We start from the raw sequence: 15,360 nt of genomic DNA, 5'->3' as shown, positions 1-15,360 counted from the left end.
TTTTGGAAGATGGAGTAAAAATAAGGATGATTTAATAAAAAGTAAAGTTGGTTTGATGCAAATAATAAGAAATGTGGATTTAGGGAACTTGAGAATTTGGGAATTTGGGATTTATAGATCTGAAGATTTTAGATATTTAAGGAAGAAAATGAGGTAGACGGTGAAGAAGAGTGAAAATTTTGAATTTCGAAAAGTTAGGACTTTAGAAACTCAAGAATCAAAAAATTTGAAAATACAAGAATTACGAAAAATTTAAAAATGCAAATAGAATATTTCCAAATTACAGTACAATATTAAATTGCATCACAATTTTGTTCTTCCCTATCAGGTACCCTTAATATGTAACCATTTAAATGCACATCTCGTGACAAAATATCACCTAAACGAAATAATTTAATACTGACGTTTAATAATAATTAAATGTCAATAATAAATCGTGTTACAGCTTCTGGTAAGGGAAGGCGCTAACTTGAATGTAGCGGACAAAGACGGCGACACTCCACTTCACGAAGCCTTGAGATATCACACTCTATCTCAGCTGCGACAACTGCAGGATGTTCAGGATGTAGGACGTCTCCTGATGGGTTTGGGAGCGCAAGGACAAGACAAGAAGAGCAGCTCGTTCATCGCATGTTTCCTGGCTGCCCATGGAGCTGACCTGGAATTGAAGAACAAGAAGGGACAAACTCCCCTTGATCTCTGTCCAGATCCAAACCTCTGCAAAACATTGACTACTTGCCATAAGGATAGAGAATCGTTAGTAATCGTCATTTATTTCCACTTTAGACATGAAGTCATGTGGCAACCTGAAATTTCGTCGAGTGTGTCTCGCCAAATCCACATATTACCATTTATTAATCAATTTCCAATATCGTATTATTATTCAAAATGATGGAATTAAATAATATTCAATATAAATATACCATTGTTATTTAAATAACTAAATATTCTATACAAATTTCTACATGCACATTGAAAATTGAAAACTTGATAAGTTTCGACATTTCAGTACTCCGACGTTTAAAAATTTGAACGATTGAAAATTTGTTAAGATTTAAAAATACTTAAATTTGTGAATTTGAAAATTTAGAAATTTTAGAACATTACTAACGATAAGATAGCAGACAATTTTTTCTTCTACTATTAATTTTATTATCTGGAAATTTTTCAGAAGTTTCCAAAAAATTAGTTATCGTGTGTTGAACGAACAATGTTTCTATCAACTATAATTTATACAAATGCAAATAAATAAAAAAAGCAAGAAATATATGTTTGATATAATATCTTTTACAGTCACGATATCGAAACAGCAGCTCCATCAGGTACGATCGACGAATGTTTAGTCTGCTCGGATGGGAAACGTGAAATGCTTTTCACCCCCTGTGGACATGTAGCTTGTTGTAACGTTTGTGCACCAAGGGTGAAGAAGTGTCTGATCTGCAGAGAGAATGTTTTATCGCGAACAAAGGTAAAATAATTCTAACTAGCTGAATAATTAACACTGTACACATAACTGTTGCAGTGAAAATAGTCGTACATAGAGTAGATGTACCGTTTGTGGCCACCTTCGGGAATTTTTATGACCTAAAGTACGTTTATTCGTACAATTACGTATGAAATAGAGGAACCATAAATTTTAAAGGTCGTCTAGTTTCAACATTCAATTTGCTATTACTCAATTGTGTTATTGAGTAATTAATATGTTTTAAAATAATAAAGAATTCATTTTTTATTGTAAATATTAATTAATATTTCTATTTCCTGCGGGAATTTTGGGGAATCTTTTCATCCCTCGTTGCATTCTTGCTGTAAATATGTTATATTTATGAAATAACACATTATGAAGTAAATATGAATGAATAGCACATTTCGTAGCTATTGAAATTATTGAAAATACTTTGTACCTTTCATAGTTAGAACTTTTCATAATGCAACCTCAAAATATTATACACTTACAATACTATACTATCTTCCTTCACATAAATTTTGTTAATAGATATGTATATCTATTGAAGTAAGAAATATATTGTTTATTGTTATTTTCTCTATTATTTTTTATCGTTATTGTTAATAGTTGATATAACCTTTAAAAAGCGTAATTTTCTTCAAAACTATAACCATTATACAACGAAGGATTAAAATAATCTTTTTCAATAACGATACTTTATATAAGAAATTGTACAATTTTTTTAAAATGTAGAATTATTTCTGTCCATCAATTTTATGTCATCCATTATGAAACGCATTCGTTTTAATACACAATTTTATCTTATTATTGCGAATAAACATTTAAATTGCTGTTCGTAACAAAGAAATCTTCCAAAACGAAGGATCAATAATATGATGTCAGTTAATGTGTACATTTCTTTAGGTTATTAAAATGATGATTTATTTTCAGATCGAAGAATGCGTAGTTTGCTCGGATCGTAAAGCTAGTATGTTGTTCCGTCCTTGCGGGCACATGTGTGCATGCGAGAGTTGCGCTACCCTTATGAAGAAGTGTGTACAATGCAGATCTCAAATCCAACACATGGTACCGCTGTCGATGTGTTGTGGTGGAGGAGGCAATGTCACTTATGTGAAGGGTACCAATGCTTCAGGTATTAAGACCATTAACCCACAAACATATACAATAAAATACAGATGTATACAATAGCTGTACCTTACATAAATCATATGCTTTTAAAAACTTGATAAAAATTGATAAAGAAAAAAAACACTTGATAAGGAGACATATTTTTCTTTTCAACAAAACTATCGTTAAAACGTGAAAAAATTAATAAATATTAGTATTCTAATGATTAACTATGCAAAAATTGTAGTAGCTTATAATTATTGTAGAAGATGTAAAAAAGAATTAAAAGTAGTAAGTTGGGACAATGGTACCTAATATGGAATACGTTGGTTTATAAATAAAACTAAGGAACTTTTGTTGTGAAAAATGAATATTTATTATAATAAGAAAGACAAATAAATGTCTTCTACTTTTTTTAATTTACCTTGTGTGATATCTTCTTTCGGTCTCTGTATGTTGAACACATTGCTCACATGTGAATGCATTGGATCCATCTTTCTTTATTATTATCATTATAATGTGTTTAGAATTGTAAAGATCTAATTTATAACGCAATGTAATTTGTAACATATGTTACACATGCAGTACATTGCGTGTGCACGTACTTCGATAGAAAAATAATAATTATCTCAAGAAGAAAAAGATTTGATGATAAACTATTTTTGAACACTCTAAATAAACATGTTTGATGATAAGTTATACAACAATAATATTTTATAACTTACTTTCTCTAAAAACATTAAAATATTTGACTTTTTAAAAACTTAAGCGTTATGAAACAATGCTTCACATTCGGTGATATACTTTCGACAGAAGCTCAAATATTTTACACGGCCACAGATAGACTTTGCTACTTATTTATTAAGATATTCTGGTATTTCGTATTAGGCACTATTTCATACAGGATACAGATGTTCTAAAAATATCTGTTCAAATAATTTTTATTCTCCCAATATAAATAATCAATAAATTGAAAATCATAAAGACTTTATCATTTTTAGTGATCTTTAATAAGACAAAAGAATGATTCAAGTATCTCTTAATTTTAATACAGTCAGTTCTTAATACATAATTTCATTGTGCATCAGTGCATCAAGTTATAAGATATTCTGTATTTAATAATAGATACATTTTTGTATCTAATAATTTACATTAATCTTTTCATTGTTATAACATGAAATTCATTCTCCTGTTTACTTAAATTATTTTTTGTACAAAAAGGTACAATATCAGACGTGAAGAATGACGCTGAAGAGGAATCGGTTCAACAGAATAGCGGAGGAGGAGAAGCTCTTTTGATGAACAATGGCAGCCGAGATACATCTCACAGTGATATACAGAAACTTCAACAGCAACTTCAAGATATCAAAGAACAAGTACGTATCAAAATTTGTTTTGCTTTTGTACGCATTGATTGCCACGGTAAAAATGTACTTAAGAATGCAGTAAATCTAACAATTATTATTAATAGAAATACGAACAGCAAAAAATATAATTCTGAATTTTTAAATTGAAAAACTTAGAAGCCTACAAGCTTACATATTTTTGAATTTTCTAATTTTAAATAACTAGATAATGCAGAAATTTATTAGTTGGAATGTGAGGGGTTTGGGAATTCGTAAATTAGTCAAGTGAGGAATTTAAAAACATTCAAACCGAAAAATGTATCAATATTCGAAGTTTCAAATTAACAAACTTTAAATATTCTATATTGGATATTCAATATATAATTAAATTCAATTAATAATTTAATTCAATATTGAATTAAATATTGAATATTCAATATTCAGTATTCCTAATTATTTAATTCCCAAACATGAAAGTTCAGAAATTTTCGACATCAGTTCTGGCCACAGCCATAAATGTTGCAATATAACAAAAGTTTACTATAAAATCACGCTACTACCTTGAAACGCTAAATTGAAGTATTAAATTAAAAAAATAGTTATCATCTTTAAAAATATGTAAATATTATCAGGTATTATATTACGATGTATATAACTATAATTAATACAATTGATTAACGTGTTGAATTGTCATTTCTACATGTATGGTTCGTCGATGCTAATAGATAAACTAGTAAATACGTTCAAATAGACAAATTTAAACGACTAATTTTCCTTATGTACTCTTTTACAGACCATGTGTCCAGTTTGCCTGGATCGCTTGAAGAACATGATATTCCTGTGCGGCCACGGAACCTGTCAAATGTGCGGAGACCGGATGTCAGAGTGTCCGATATGTCGAAAAGCGGTAGACAAGCGAATTTTGCTCTATTAAATCTAGGAAACTGATTGCCGAGCTGAAGTTTTACGTTAGAAAGAATAATGATAAAGGAATAATTAAATATTGTTTTCATTCAATAGCTGCAATGATATTTATCAAAAAAGTATTGAATTTCGTATCTCTCAATATTGAAAATAAATCAGTATGTATATATCTACGTATATACTCTTATATAACTACATATATGTACAATTATATATCTAAATATATCATTCCTCCCGACAAACATGCATATGTTGAAGTATATTCATTCATTCAATTTCATTATTTTATTCCTAAAATACATTCAATGTTTGTCGTAATAATTCATATACGTATTTCTTTTTTTACTTTTGTATTTTGAGAACAGCTGTAAGTCTACTATCATAGTACTTGCATCAAATAGAAATTTATAAATAAAATTGTTCTAATATTAAAATTATTTTTATCAAGATATAAACTGTTGCCTTTAATTTTGTAATTGATAAAGTAATAAACAATATGATAAAAATATAAAGCAAATACGGTAAAACGACAGTATGAAAATCATCACAATATTTACTTATTCCTTTTTGAAAGAAAATAATCTAAAAAACAGTTTCGTTTCTCAACGAATACTTATAACTTCAGTTCAACATATACAACGCGATTATAAATTGGTTAAATAAAATAGATTATTATTTTGCGAGATAGAAAAATAATAATCGATTTGCAATGTAGCGAAGTCCTAAACGATCTGATTATATACTTTGTTATTTTCTTTGCGAATTTGTTCGATTTAATTCGGTAGCGAAAATAATCATTGTCTTCTAGTAATTATACATAATATTATTATTGATTGTCAGATATACTAACTGTTCCGAACAATCATGGTATTTCTGTCTCTGCAGTACACTTTTGTACGCACAATTATTGTTTAGAATTCATTTATACATAATTTATATACAAGGTGTATTCAATGTAACTACATAAATAAGAAAACTGTACTAACTATACATATATAAATCACAAATTGAATAATTTAAGTGATTTGAGTGTTCGAAAAATTTGGCAATTTGAAAACTTTTGAGATTTAGCTATTTGAAAAGTTGGGAGATTTGGATATTTTGGAAAGGATATTCAAGAAATTTGGGGATTTGGTAATTTGAGGATTTAGAAATTTGGGAATTTGAAAATTTAAAGACTTAGAAATTTAAAAACTTAAGCATTTCAAAATTTGAGGATATTTAAACCTGAAAATATAAAATTTCGAAATTAAAACGCCATTACTTCCAAAATCGATACATGCATCATAAAATACTCCATTTAACATTACTTAATTTTATTATACGTTTTATTATTTCGAACAATAAGAAAACTTTGTACACACGATAACTATGTATAAATGGATGCTTAAACATGAATAATAATATGTAAAATGTAATTTTTCATTGTATCAAATCAACGAAACCTTTTATAAAACTTTTGCTTTCTTTACTCTGAAACAAAGAACTGCAAATATTCTTAATTCCGATGATAATGAATTTTCATTAAGTTGAAAAACCTCGTTCAAAAATACTGATACTATATATATGCATATGTAATTATTTTATTTGCACACTTTGGTTTTATTTTATCAATTTAATTAACCGTAGAAAGACGGAAGCCTGTACATAATTCCTAAATAATATTGCATTTGTATTACTCCTAAATCAGAACCATTTCTTCAGTACTCATCCTAAACATTATAAGTAAAAATAAATTTTGGTGACAATTTTTTCAAAGTTACATGTTTTCTATATTTTCTTAGTATAAATTACCTCTCTTAGTCTTTCTAAGGTTAAACAACAAATATTCCAGTTTTTATATGCCTCTTATTTTTGTTATTTGTATTGTGTCATAATCATAGCTTGTATTTTATAATATTATACTCTTATGAAATTTGTATAATTCTTTTTGTGCGATAGTAATCAAAAAAATATCAATTTTTGAGGTCTATGATTTTTCTTGTCCCGCAAGTGTTTTAATTAGTATTGTGAGCACCATCATTCTCTCCCAATTATGTAAATAATGACGCCACCATTTCCCTACCTGGAACCTCATAAATTTTTATACTGTTTAAAATCTAAGGCTATAGTATAGTGTATGCGTTTTCTGACAAATAGTGTAGTGTAATTACTCTGACACGAATTTATCCATTTATCAAAATGCTAGTTTGTCAAAAATTGCTTCCGCTATAACTGTAGCCTAAATGTTCATAATAACAGTGGATAGTGCCAATTAGTTTTACAAATCATAGAATATTACCAATTTATCTTTGAATGTTTGATTATAAAAATATCAAGAACTGTTGTTATAATTGTTACAATTCAAGATCTTTTATTTATATATTGGACAGTTGTTTATACATTATGAAATAAGAACAGCTTTTCTTGTCTTGCTACATAATGAGTAACTCAATCAATATCAATTTTCTTTATAATGAAAAAACAGGAAAGCAAAGTTTTGAAAAGGTAATAAATATTTCATGAAAATCAATTCAGTAATTCTGCTGATTTATGGAAGATATTGTATTTTTTTTGCATATTAACTTATATTTGTAATTATACATATATATTATGTACAAGTCATTCTTAAAAAAAATATACAGACGAATATTGCTCACTAATTGTACAGAATAGACCATGAAACACTTAGATTAAACGCAAAATATTCAAAGATTTAACGACTTCTATAAGCAAGTCAATTATGTTTTTTTCATATTTGTAAAATTTTGACATATTCTTATTTTAATGAAATCTATATTTTTTTGTGTACAAACCGAACTTTCTTATCACTGTATGATTAATAATGGAACAAAATATTGAGAAAAGAAATTTATGCAAGATTTAAATCATCTCCTGTTTAATGTTAAATATAAAACTGTATATTAGTCATTCTAAATATTGGACATTAATATATTTTACTATAATATGGCTATGCAGAAATAGAACTCGTTAAACCATTTAACTTTCCCTTTTTGTTATTTTTGTTAAATATGTGAGCTAAACACGAATATGGCTTTTATCATCAACCTAGCACATTCGATATGGATCTACATAAATATCAGGCAAAATTTTTGTGATTATAAAATTAGCATTTAACAGTTTATATATGCTATTTTATTCTCTCTTTTGTGTAAAAGTGTATTTTTATAATTAATTCTTTAAATACTTTTTTTTACATTTTTGCTAAAAATTATAGCTTCCAATGATCAGTAACAATCAATCATGTTTACTAATCAACATTTTTTTAATATCAAATTTGACTTATATTGAACGCTTTAATTCACAATAATCAGTTTACTCGTAGAAATTAATGCATAAAAATTATAATCTTGCATAGAAGTTGACCTTCATTTTGTATTTTTGTTTCGAATACCATTTAACGCTTTATCCATTGCTCTTCCATTTACAACCCATTTTTATAGAAATTTTTGCAAGCCAATTATTATATTTAAAATAGGACTTTTATTAGCGACATTCAATATAGGTAGATGAATAATTGAAATGTATGAATCATTCAATTCTAATTTAAGATTCTATATTTTGCGAGTTTAAGTCACGTATAATTGTTTTTTTTATCGAATATAAACCATATAAAAAATAAAATTAATAAGGCATATTAATCGATTTAGAAAAAAAAGTAGAAATAAGATTGGATTTATAAGAATAAAAACATAGTTACAAATTCATGATAAATATTAAAGCACAAATAATTAAAGATTTGTAGCAACGGTTGCTCCAGTATTTAATTATACCCATAATGTAATAAATAGATTATAGTTGTAGTATTTTTTATATTAATTATTCACTAATTTGCAGTCTTAAAAAAGATATATCTAATACAAAATATTAATTAAAGCAATGTATAGGTTTAAAACCATTCCTGTTTCATAGTATTTCTGTACAATATTGTGTTTAAAAATATTAATATACAATATTTAATAAATAATTGTAAACGCATTGATAACATTACAATGGGATATGAAATTTAACTAGACATAAAATGATAATATTATACGAAATATAATTACTTGTATTTTTATTCTTCTTTCAGTGCTTCCTTTTTTTGTTTGTTACTTCGCTCAAAAATTTCCAGTTGTATTTGATCAGAAATCCCATTGTATTGTCCATATCTTTGGTTAAATAAAATTATAATGCAAATATTTTGATTGTAGCAATTTGTATGTAGTATCATCTGTACTGTTTTGTCACAGGTTTAAGTAACTGTCTTGATTGTATTCAATGAAATTACAATAATAAACGCACTTGTTCAACCTGACAACGAATAGTAATTCTTTATATAACCCCATATGTATTGAAAAAAGGACTGTGGGACTAATTTTCCTTTCGTATAAATTAATAATTTCCCCTATTAATGAATAAATTGCGAAACATTAAGGAGTAACAATACGCAAAAATTAAGTAAGTTATAAAAATTTTCATGCTTTTAACTTCTCTATCTCTTTAATGAAGAATAAAGTATGCAACATCAAAAGCATTGAAAATTCAAATACATACATACAAATGGAATACCATGTAATAATAAAACTTGCATTTATGAAAAATTATTTATTTTTGATTAAGAGTATCAGTTGCTTCATATATAGAAAGCCACAGTTATGATAACTAAATTTACAAACTCTCGTTTTTTACATCAAGTCCTCTTGATACTTGACAAAGAAATTACAATGTGTTAAACTTTCACTCATTTATTCCAAATTCGCTCGTTCACTCGCAAACACTCCAAGTTCACACCAAATTACATTCTTAAAACCAAAGACAATCCCGTGTCTTTGGATAAGAAATCTTGTCTAAACTTCAACGACACTGGTATAAAATTCTATTTCACGCATTCGTTAAATTCATTTATGGTATAATAACGGCACTTCGTAACTTAGACCGAATACAAGAATTATTTAGCCAATTTTCATTAATAAGAGCAGAACCATATGTACAAGCTAAATCACATAACTTATCCACCTTGAACAACTTCTAAACACCTACAAAAGAGTATCTCATGCAAAAGTTGCATAATATCGAAGAAAACATATGATGCTGAAATTGTTTTTGAAATAATCTACGAATTCTATTTCTTAAAGTATAACAGTTACTTTAGGAGTTATTTAAAATGGATCGATTATGTGACATACTTTGCATAAAGCTGCTCGATAGAAAAAACAAAATACTTATTCAAACACAGTAAAAAATCTTCTCATCTTCGATGAACGATTGCTAAATAATTTACTATAACAAGATGTAGCATGTGCGTAACCATAATCAGAATATATTATTACATTAAATAGTTAATTACATTAATTTAATAATTCTCTAAGTTTTATTTTGCATCGTTATTGATATTTAGTTAAACACAGTAAGGCTGCTAGTAAATCGTGTAACGCATATTTATTGTTTTCCTTTGTTCTGCGTTAATTTTCTTAATTCGTTTAAACTGACTTTGGTAAATCTAACTCTTTGCGACTCATTTCAAACTACAATGAATTCATTATTGCACATTCACTATAAACAGTTTATTCCGTAATAGTTACCCCATTACCATAAAATCATGATACTGGAGCCTGTGCAAATATTTATAAATAAAAGATATATAATATAATCTAAAAAAAAATTATTTAAAAAAATTATTTTATAACTTTTCATGTTACACTATTGTGCTTTTAACCATATGATAGTGTTAACAATATTTTATAAATACATACAAGTCTAAAATTGAAACTGCACTTTTTAAAACGAAATTGGCTACATATTTGTGCTTTGCACAATTTATTTTATAAATTTATTTTATAAATTCAATTTCATTGCTAATCATATTACTGTTATTATTTACGAGTATTTTAATTGCATATTAAATTGTGAAACTGTTTTAAACCACAAAATGTGGCACAGAATATAATGAGGAGAAATTGATTGATCTAAATCAACATAAACTAGTAAATTACTCTAATTGCAAGTTATTATACAAGTATAACTACATCATTCTTACAAATATAAAGGCAGCCTAATAACATTAATGTATTCATTTAAAATACAACCAACTATGTAATTAAAATCATGAAATATATGTTATCACTGTGAGAACTATTCTTAAAATTTTATTTGCATACTTACATGAACAGCTTATAATTTAACAAATGAGTCGCAAAGAAGAAATATTTTTGTTAACATTCACATAATGAATTTAAGTTGGAAGGAGGGATTTTTTTTAGTAAGATTAGTTATAGTTCTAAATTACTTTAAATAAGATGGTTCAATAATTTCACGACTTTACCATTACGCGCGGGGTTGCCTTGTTTACTGGTGTTGAATCTAGAAGTAAAAAAGAAAAAGTACAAATAACTTTTATTTTGTAATTACAGAACCTCGTGATACATCGAAACTTCATTGTATCATAATATTTACCAATTTAAATGGGACTCGTGCCGAAACTACCCGGTGATCCTGGAGTTCCAGTCTTTTTGTGAAGAAGTGAGTTGAAAAAGTTAGCTAAAACACCTTCTCCAGATTGTGTGGCACCAGTACCTTTGAGGTCTAACTTTTTATTTGGCGATGCCACCTATACGAAAAATGTTTAATATTTGCGAAACTTAATTTCCTATCATATCAATAATAGATCATACCACATAGATTAGACCATGCTTTTGATTGTTATCTATAAAAAGCACATAGCGATCTTGTTCAATGAATTATTAAACAATAAAATACATATTTCATGTTGAATGACACAAATAATATCAAAAAATCATGTATGCGAATGTATTTCCTATCTATACTAATCTAATTCAGTACACATACTGACATTGATAATCAACATAGATCCTAAAGTGTAAGAGCGCATAATATAAATGAGATATTTTGTAACTGTATAATTGAAGCTAAAAACTAAAATTAGATAATAAGCAATGCATGAATTTATCTGAATGAATTAATATTAACATGAAGGACACATTAAATGGCCCTAATAACATATACAACAAACTGATCATGAAATGTGAATACCATGTTTGAAGTAATTACATTCCATAATATAATAAGCAACATTCACTTTGAACATTAATATACATCGAAAAAAATCTTTCTGGGGTACTAAAAACACCATAATAAGATGATTTTAATGACAAGGTATTAGTTATAAGGTGAAAATATGGTCGCCTGCACACATGATATTGATGTATAAATTAGCCACAAAAACGTTCACTATCATTCAATGCTGAATGATTATTAATTCATTGCACTCAACATGAGAAGCATGCTCCAATTATAAATGGTATAACCTGAATAACCGGTCCAGTGCTTGCCTGGTTCCTAGTTGTGGGAGACCGTGTTGGATCTTTCAATCCTAGTAACGCAGCTTGCTGTTTAGCCAAGAAAATTTGTTCTCCTTCTGCTTGAATTTCCACCTCCCTAGCCACACACTAGTTAACACAAATATATTAAAATACCATAACATAAAATTTAGTTAAGCTAGTCATTCTTCCTTAACACATTCAGCCTTGATAATGTCTCAAGACTTAAGACATCAAATTCGGCGAATCCGTCGTTTGGATTTACGCAATGTGTTGAAATAGAACCTTAAAACGAAACTCAATATGCGATCCTTAGTCGTGTTGCCATTTTAGGTTCTCAATATCTTGGAAACCTCACAGGCTAAATGCGTTAATTTATATTTAACAAAATATAGTTTGTATACTTTTCTATTTATTGGTGGCTGTGCAATAATATCTCGGTAATAGTCATCTGGTTTCATTGACTGTAAATTTTCATGTAAAATACTAATCTTTTTCATATTATCCCAACCAGCAGGACTGTAATTAAAAAGAGAGTAAGAATGCATTGAAAATCTATAAATTTCTAATTTATATAATTTACATACATTAGAACAGCATCTTTTTCAACAACTAAAGCAGGTGTTCTAAATGGTAGTGAATATATTCTATGTGTAAGATATTTATAAAGCAAATCACAATTTTTGTCTTCCTTAGCGGATGTATAGAACAATCCTGCTCCATACTGTAAGCAAAATCGTCTTATCCACTGTTGCATAAAATCAAAATGTTCGTCCCTATAAAAAAATAGTTGAACATTTCAATTTCTATATAAGCATATTAAGCCATTAGTAGTTATTAAAAATTATATTTGTATCACTTTTTAGAATTTATTTTTTTAATCTTACTTGTAATCATGCTCTTTCTCAAGAGTAGACATATAATCGGTTTTTGTTATAACAACAACAACATCGAGGCCTAAATTTGTCGTAAGTACTCCTTCTGGTAATGGTAAATTATCAATCGCTTCATCATCTAAATTACGACTAGTACGCCTTAAGGGACTACCAGGATCTAATTCATCTCCAGGTTCTGTATAATCCTGCCATTTTTTTATATCTAAACACATGTACATATTTTTCTTTTAAAAAAACCTGTTGCATTCACATAAAATTATTTAGACCTAATTATATGATGCGATCAGTACTAAGATAATTTCGACAAAAGGAAGTACTAATCTAATTATAGAAAACTATGTATTAAAAAGACTTACTAAATTGTCTACATCGTTGCCTAGTATCATTGTCTAAGGGTAGTTTGTCAATATGATCTCCTAAAAGTGCAGCCCAAGATTGAAGTTGATCAAGAATAGCCCATGGAGTAGTCATTGCAGCTACCAACATTACAAGAGTATGTGGAAACCTCTCTGCGTTCAATGCAAATCTTAAAAGATTTGCATGACCAGGATCACCATCTAATACCCATACAGATAACCTAGTTTGATCTGAATAAATAATTTACTTCAGTAACCTCATATTATGTTTTAAAAGTAGGAATGAAAATCGAATATATTATCACCATCTCTGTAATCATCCCTCACATCAATGTATGCAAACTCTAAACCAGAACCTTTTTTAGGATCTTCTACACCTTGCAATTTAGCAATAAGCGTTGTTTTTCCACTTTCATTATCACCTGCAATATAATTCTATATGTTTATATATACAATAAATACCAAACGTATATGGATACTCTTTAAAAAAACATAATAAATTTTTTTCTAAATTATACCAAAGAACTAGAAATTTTTTTAAACACAAAAACTATTAGTTTTCTAGGTGATGTGCTTTTGTTGTTTCAAGTTAATTGCAATTATTCAGAATTACAAAGAAAATAGTAAATCACTTCTTAAAATTTTATGTCTGAGTCTATAATTAAAATTATTTGAATACTTGAAAATTTCATTAGAATTGGTTAATATGGCTGTAAGTTTCAAATAGTTCAAAGTCACAAAAACTCAATATTTCAGCTTATAACTGTAACAAATCTGTTGGAGAGCATAGGCAATCAAAACACATGATGCCTATAATTTTTCTGGACAAAGATTGTCAGTGCATTCTATGCACAAAAGTAAAAAAGTTGTTATATGAACCACATTCGTGTTATAAGTGACAAAGTAAATGTTCCGTTCGTCCAATTTACCTTTGAGAACAATGCTGATGTGACCAATTTTTTACTGATTTAGCATAAAGTGCGAAATACCACAGACTATCTAATTACATTCATATATTTTGACGAAACACTGGTTCCAATACATCTTGTTCTTATTGTTAATAGAATATCAACAAATACAAAGAACATTAAAATATTAGTAATACGCATTGATCATCTTAGGTCTTAACAAAGTCTCTTATAAATTCTGATGCTTGCCGTTTGTTTCCGTATTAAACTATTTGGATGAAATTTGCAGTTCGTGTCATTTGGTCCAACTTTAGAAGAGTTATTATGTTTTAAAGGGTATCCATGTACTTATTTTATCCACTATGAATTGGTAACTAAAATATGATTAACAAAAGCCAGATGAAGAGTCGTATATATGATACAATGTCCATACACTTTACATTTATATTTACTCTGTATTATTCAAACCTATATTAATCAAACAAAGCAACGATTTCAATTTACCTAAAACAAGGATGTTCTTGTTTGATGGTAATTTGTTGTTACCACTATTTTGTACTTCTGCCAAAATAGAAGACCTATATAAAAAAAATAATACAAGATTGAGTACTAAATCAATGACTTAAGAATTATATATTTTTTATGAGTAATCCATGGCATATGAAATGTATGTCAAAACATTCATATGCTACGGATAGCTTCTAAGTATCTATATATTTTATATCAAAACGTTTATAAAAACGAATTCTTCAAACGTACCATAAATTGTCATTCTCTACCTCTTCTTTCTTTTTTGACTGAAACCCATTACTTTGCATCATCATACTATCAATCGCCGTTGCTGCCATTATTCATTTGACAGAAATGAAATATACTATCGATTGAGCGCAATAGTTGCTGCGACTTGTAGTAGACTTCACTCGAAACAGAACTTTTGAATAATATTTTGAATTTTCTAACTTATGTTTGCATATATTACATACTTAGTTCATGACAAGCAATGTCGTAGACTAGAATTATATATTTAATAGCCTGG

At 27.8% G+C, this 15,360-nt stretch overlaps 2 protein-coding genes across 4 annotated transcripts in view; one reads left to right on the top strand and one right to left on the bottom strand.

Moving 5' to 3' along the window:
- LOC100879051 (E3 ubiquitin-protein ligase MIB1-like) overlaps positions 1–9,145 on the top strand; it is a 350,773-nt gene extending 341,628 nt beyond the window's left edge. For both annotated transcript variants that reach the window (XM_076535848.1, XM_076535853.1), the window contains 5 exons: positions 446–756; positions 1,294–1,468; positions 2,399–2,600; positions 3,797–3,951; positions 4,715–9,145. In XM_076535848.1, coding sequence (XP_076391963.1) covers positions 446–756; positions 1,294–1,468; positions 2,399–2,600; positions 3,797–3,951; positions 4,715–4,855 — 984 coding nt within the window. In that variant the 3' untranslated portion in view covers positions 4,856–9,145. The remainder of the gene's footprint in view (positions 1–445; positions 757–1,293; positions 1,469–2,398; positions 2,601–3,796; positions 3,952–4,714) is intronic.
- Positions 9,146–9,417: 272 nt separating this feature from the next.
- Positions 9,418–15,261, bottom strand: Dlic (dynein light intermediate chain). 2 transcript variants are annotated; one of them, XM_076535830.1, is made up of 10 exons: positions 15,084–15,261; positions 14,829–14,902; positions 13,722–13,838; positions 13,417–13,647; positions 13,052–13,262; positions 12,752–12,940; positions 12,569–12,683; positions 12,153–12,293; positions 11,281–11,434; positions 9,418–11,187 (listed from the first exon to the last, which is right to left on the bottom strand). In XM_076535830.1, the coding sequence occupies exons 1-9, from the start codon at positions 15,170–15,172 to the stop codon at positions 11,285–11,287; spliced, it is 1,317 nt and encodes a 438-aa protein (XP_076391945.1). In that variant the 5' UTR covers positions 15,173–15,261; the 3' UTR covers positions 9,418–11,187; positions 11,281–11,284. The 2 variants fall into 2 exon arrangements, with proteins under 2 accessions (XP_076391945.1, XP_012151343.1); XM_012295953.2 differs by having other exon boundaries at positions 12,177–12,293; positions 15,084–15,252.
- Positions 15,262–15,360: the final 99 nt, after the last annotated feature.

Source organism: Megachile rotundata, chromosome 1, assembly GCF_050947335.1.
Source record: "Megachile rotundata isolate GNS110a chromosome 1, iyMegRotu1, whole genome shotgun sequence".
Lineage (NCBI taxonomy): Eukaryota > Metazoa > Arthropoda > Insecta > Hymenoptera > Megachilidae > Megachile > Megachile rotundata.
Note: the sequence above shows the minus strand (reverse complement) of the source record. Positions and strands in the feature narration are given on the sequence as shown.

Coding starts and splice junctions, on each gene's coding strand:
- Dlic (XM_076535830.1), bottom strand. CDS start 15,172: ATGGCAGCAACGGCGATTGATAGTATGATGATGCAAAGTAATGGGTTT. Junction 14,903..15,083: donor GTAGAGAATGACAATTTATG/GTACGTTTGAAG, acceptor TTTTTTATATAG/GTCTTCTATTTTGGCAGAAG. Junction 11,435..12,152: donor GCACTGGACCGGTTATTCAG/GTTATACCATTT, acceptor TTTTTCGTATAG/GTGGCATCGCCAAATAAAAA.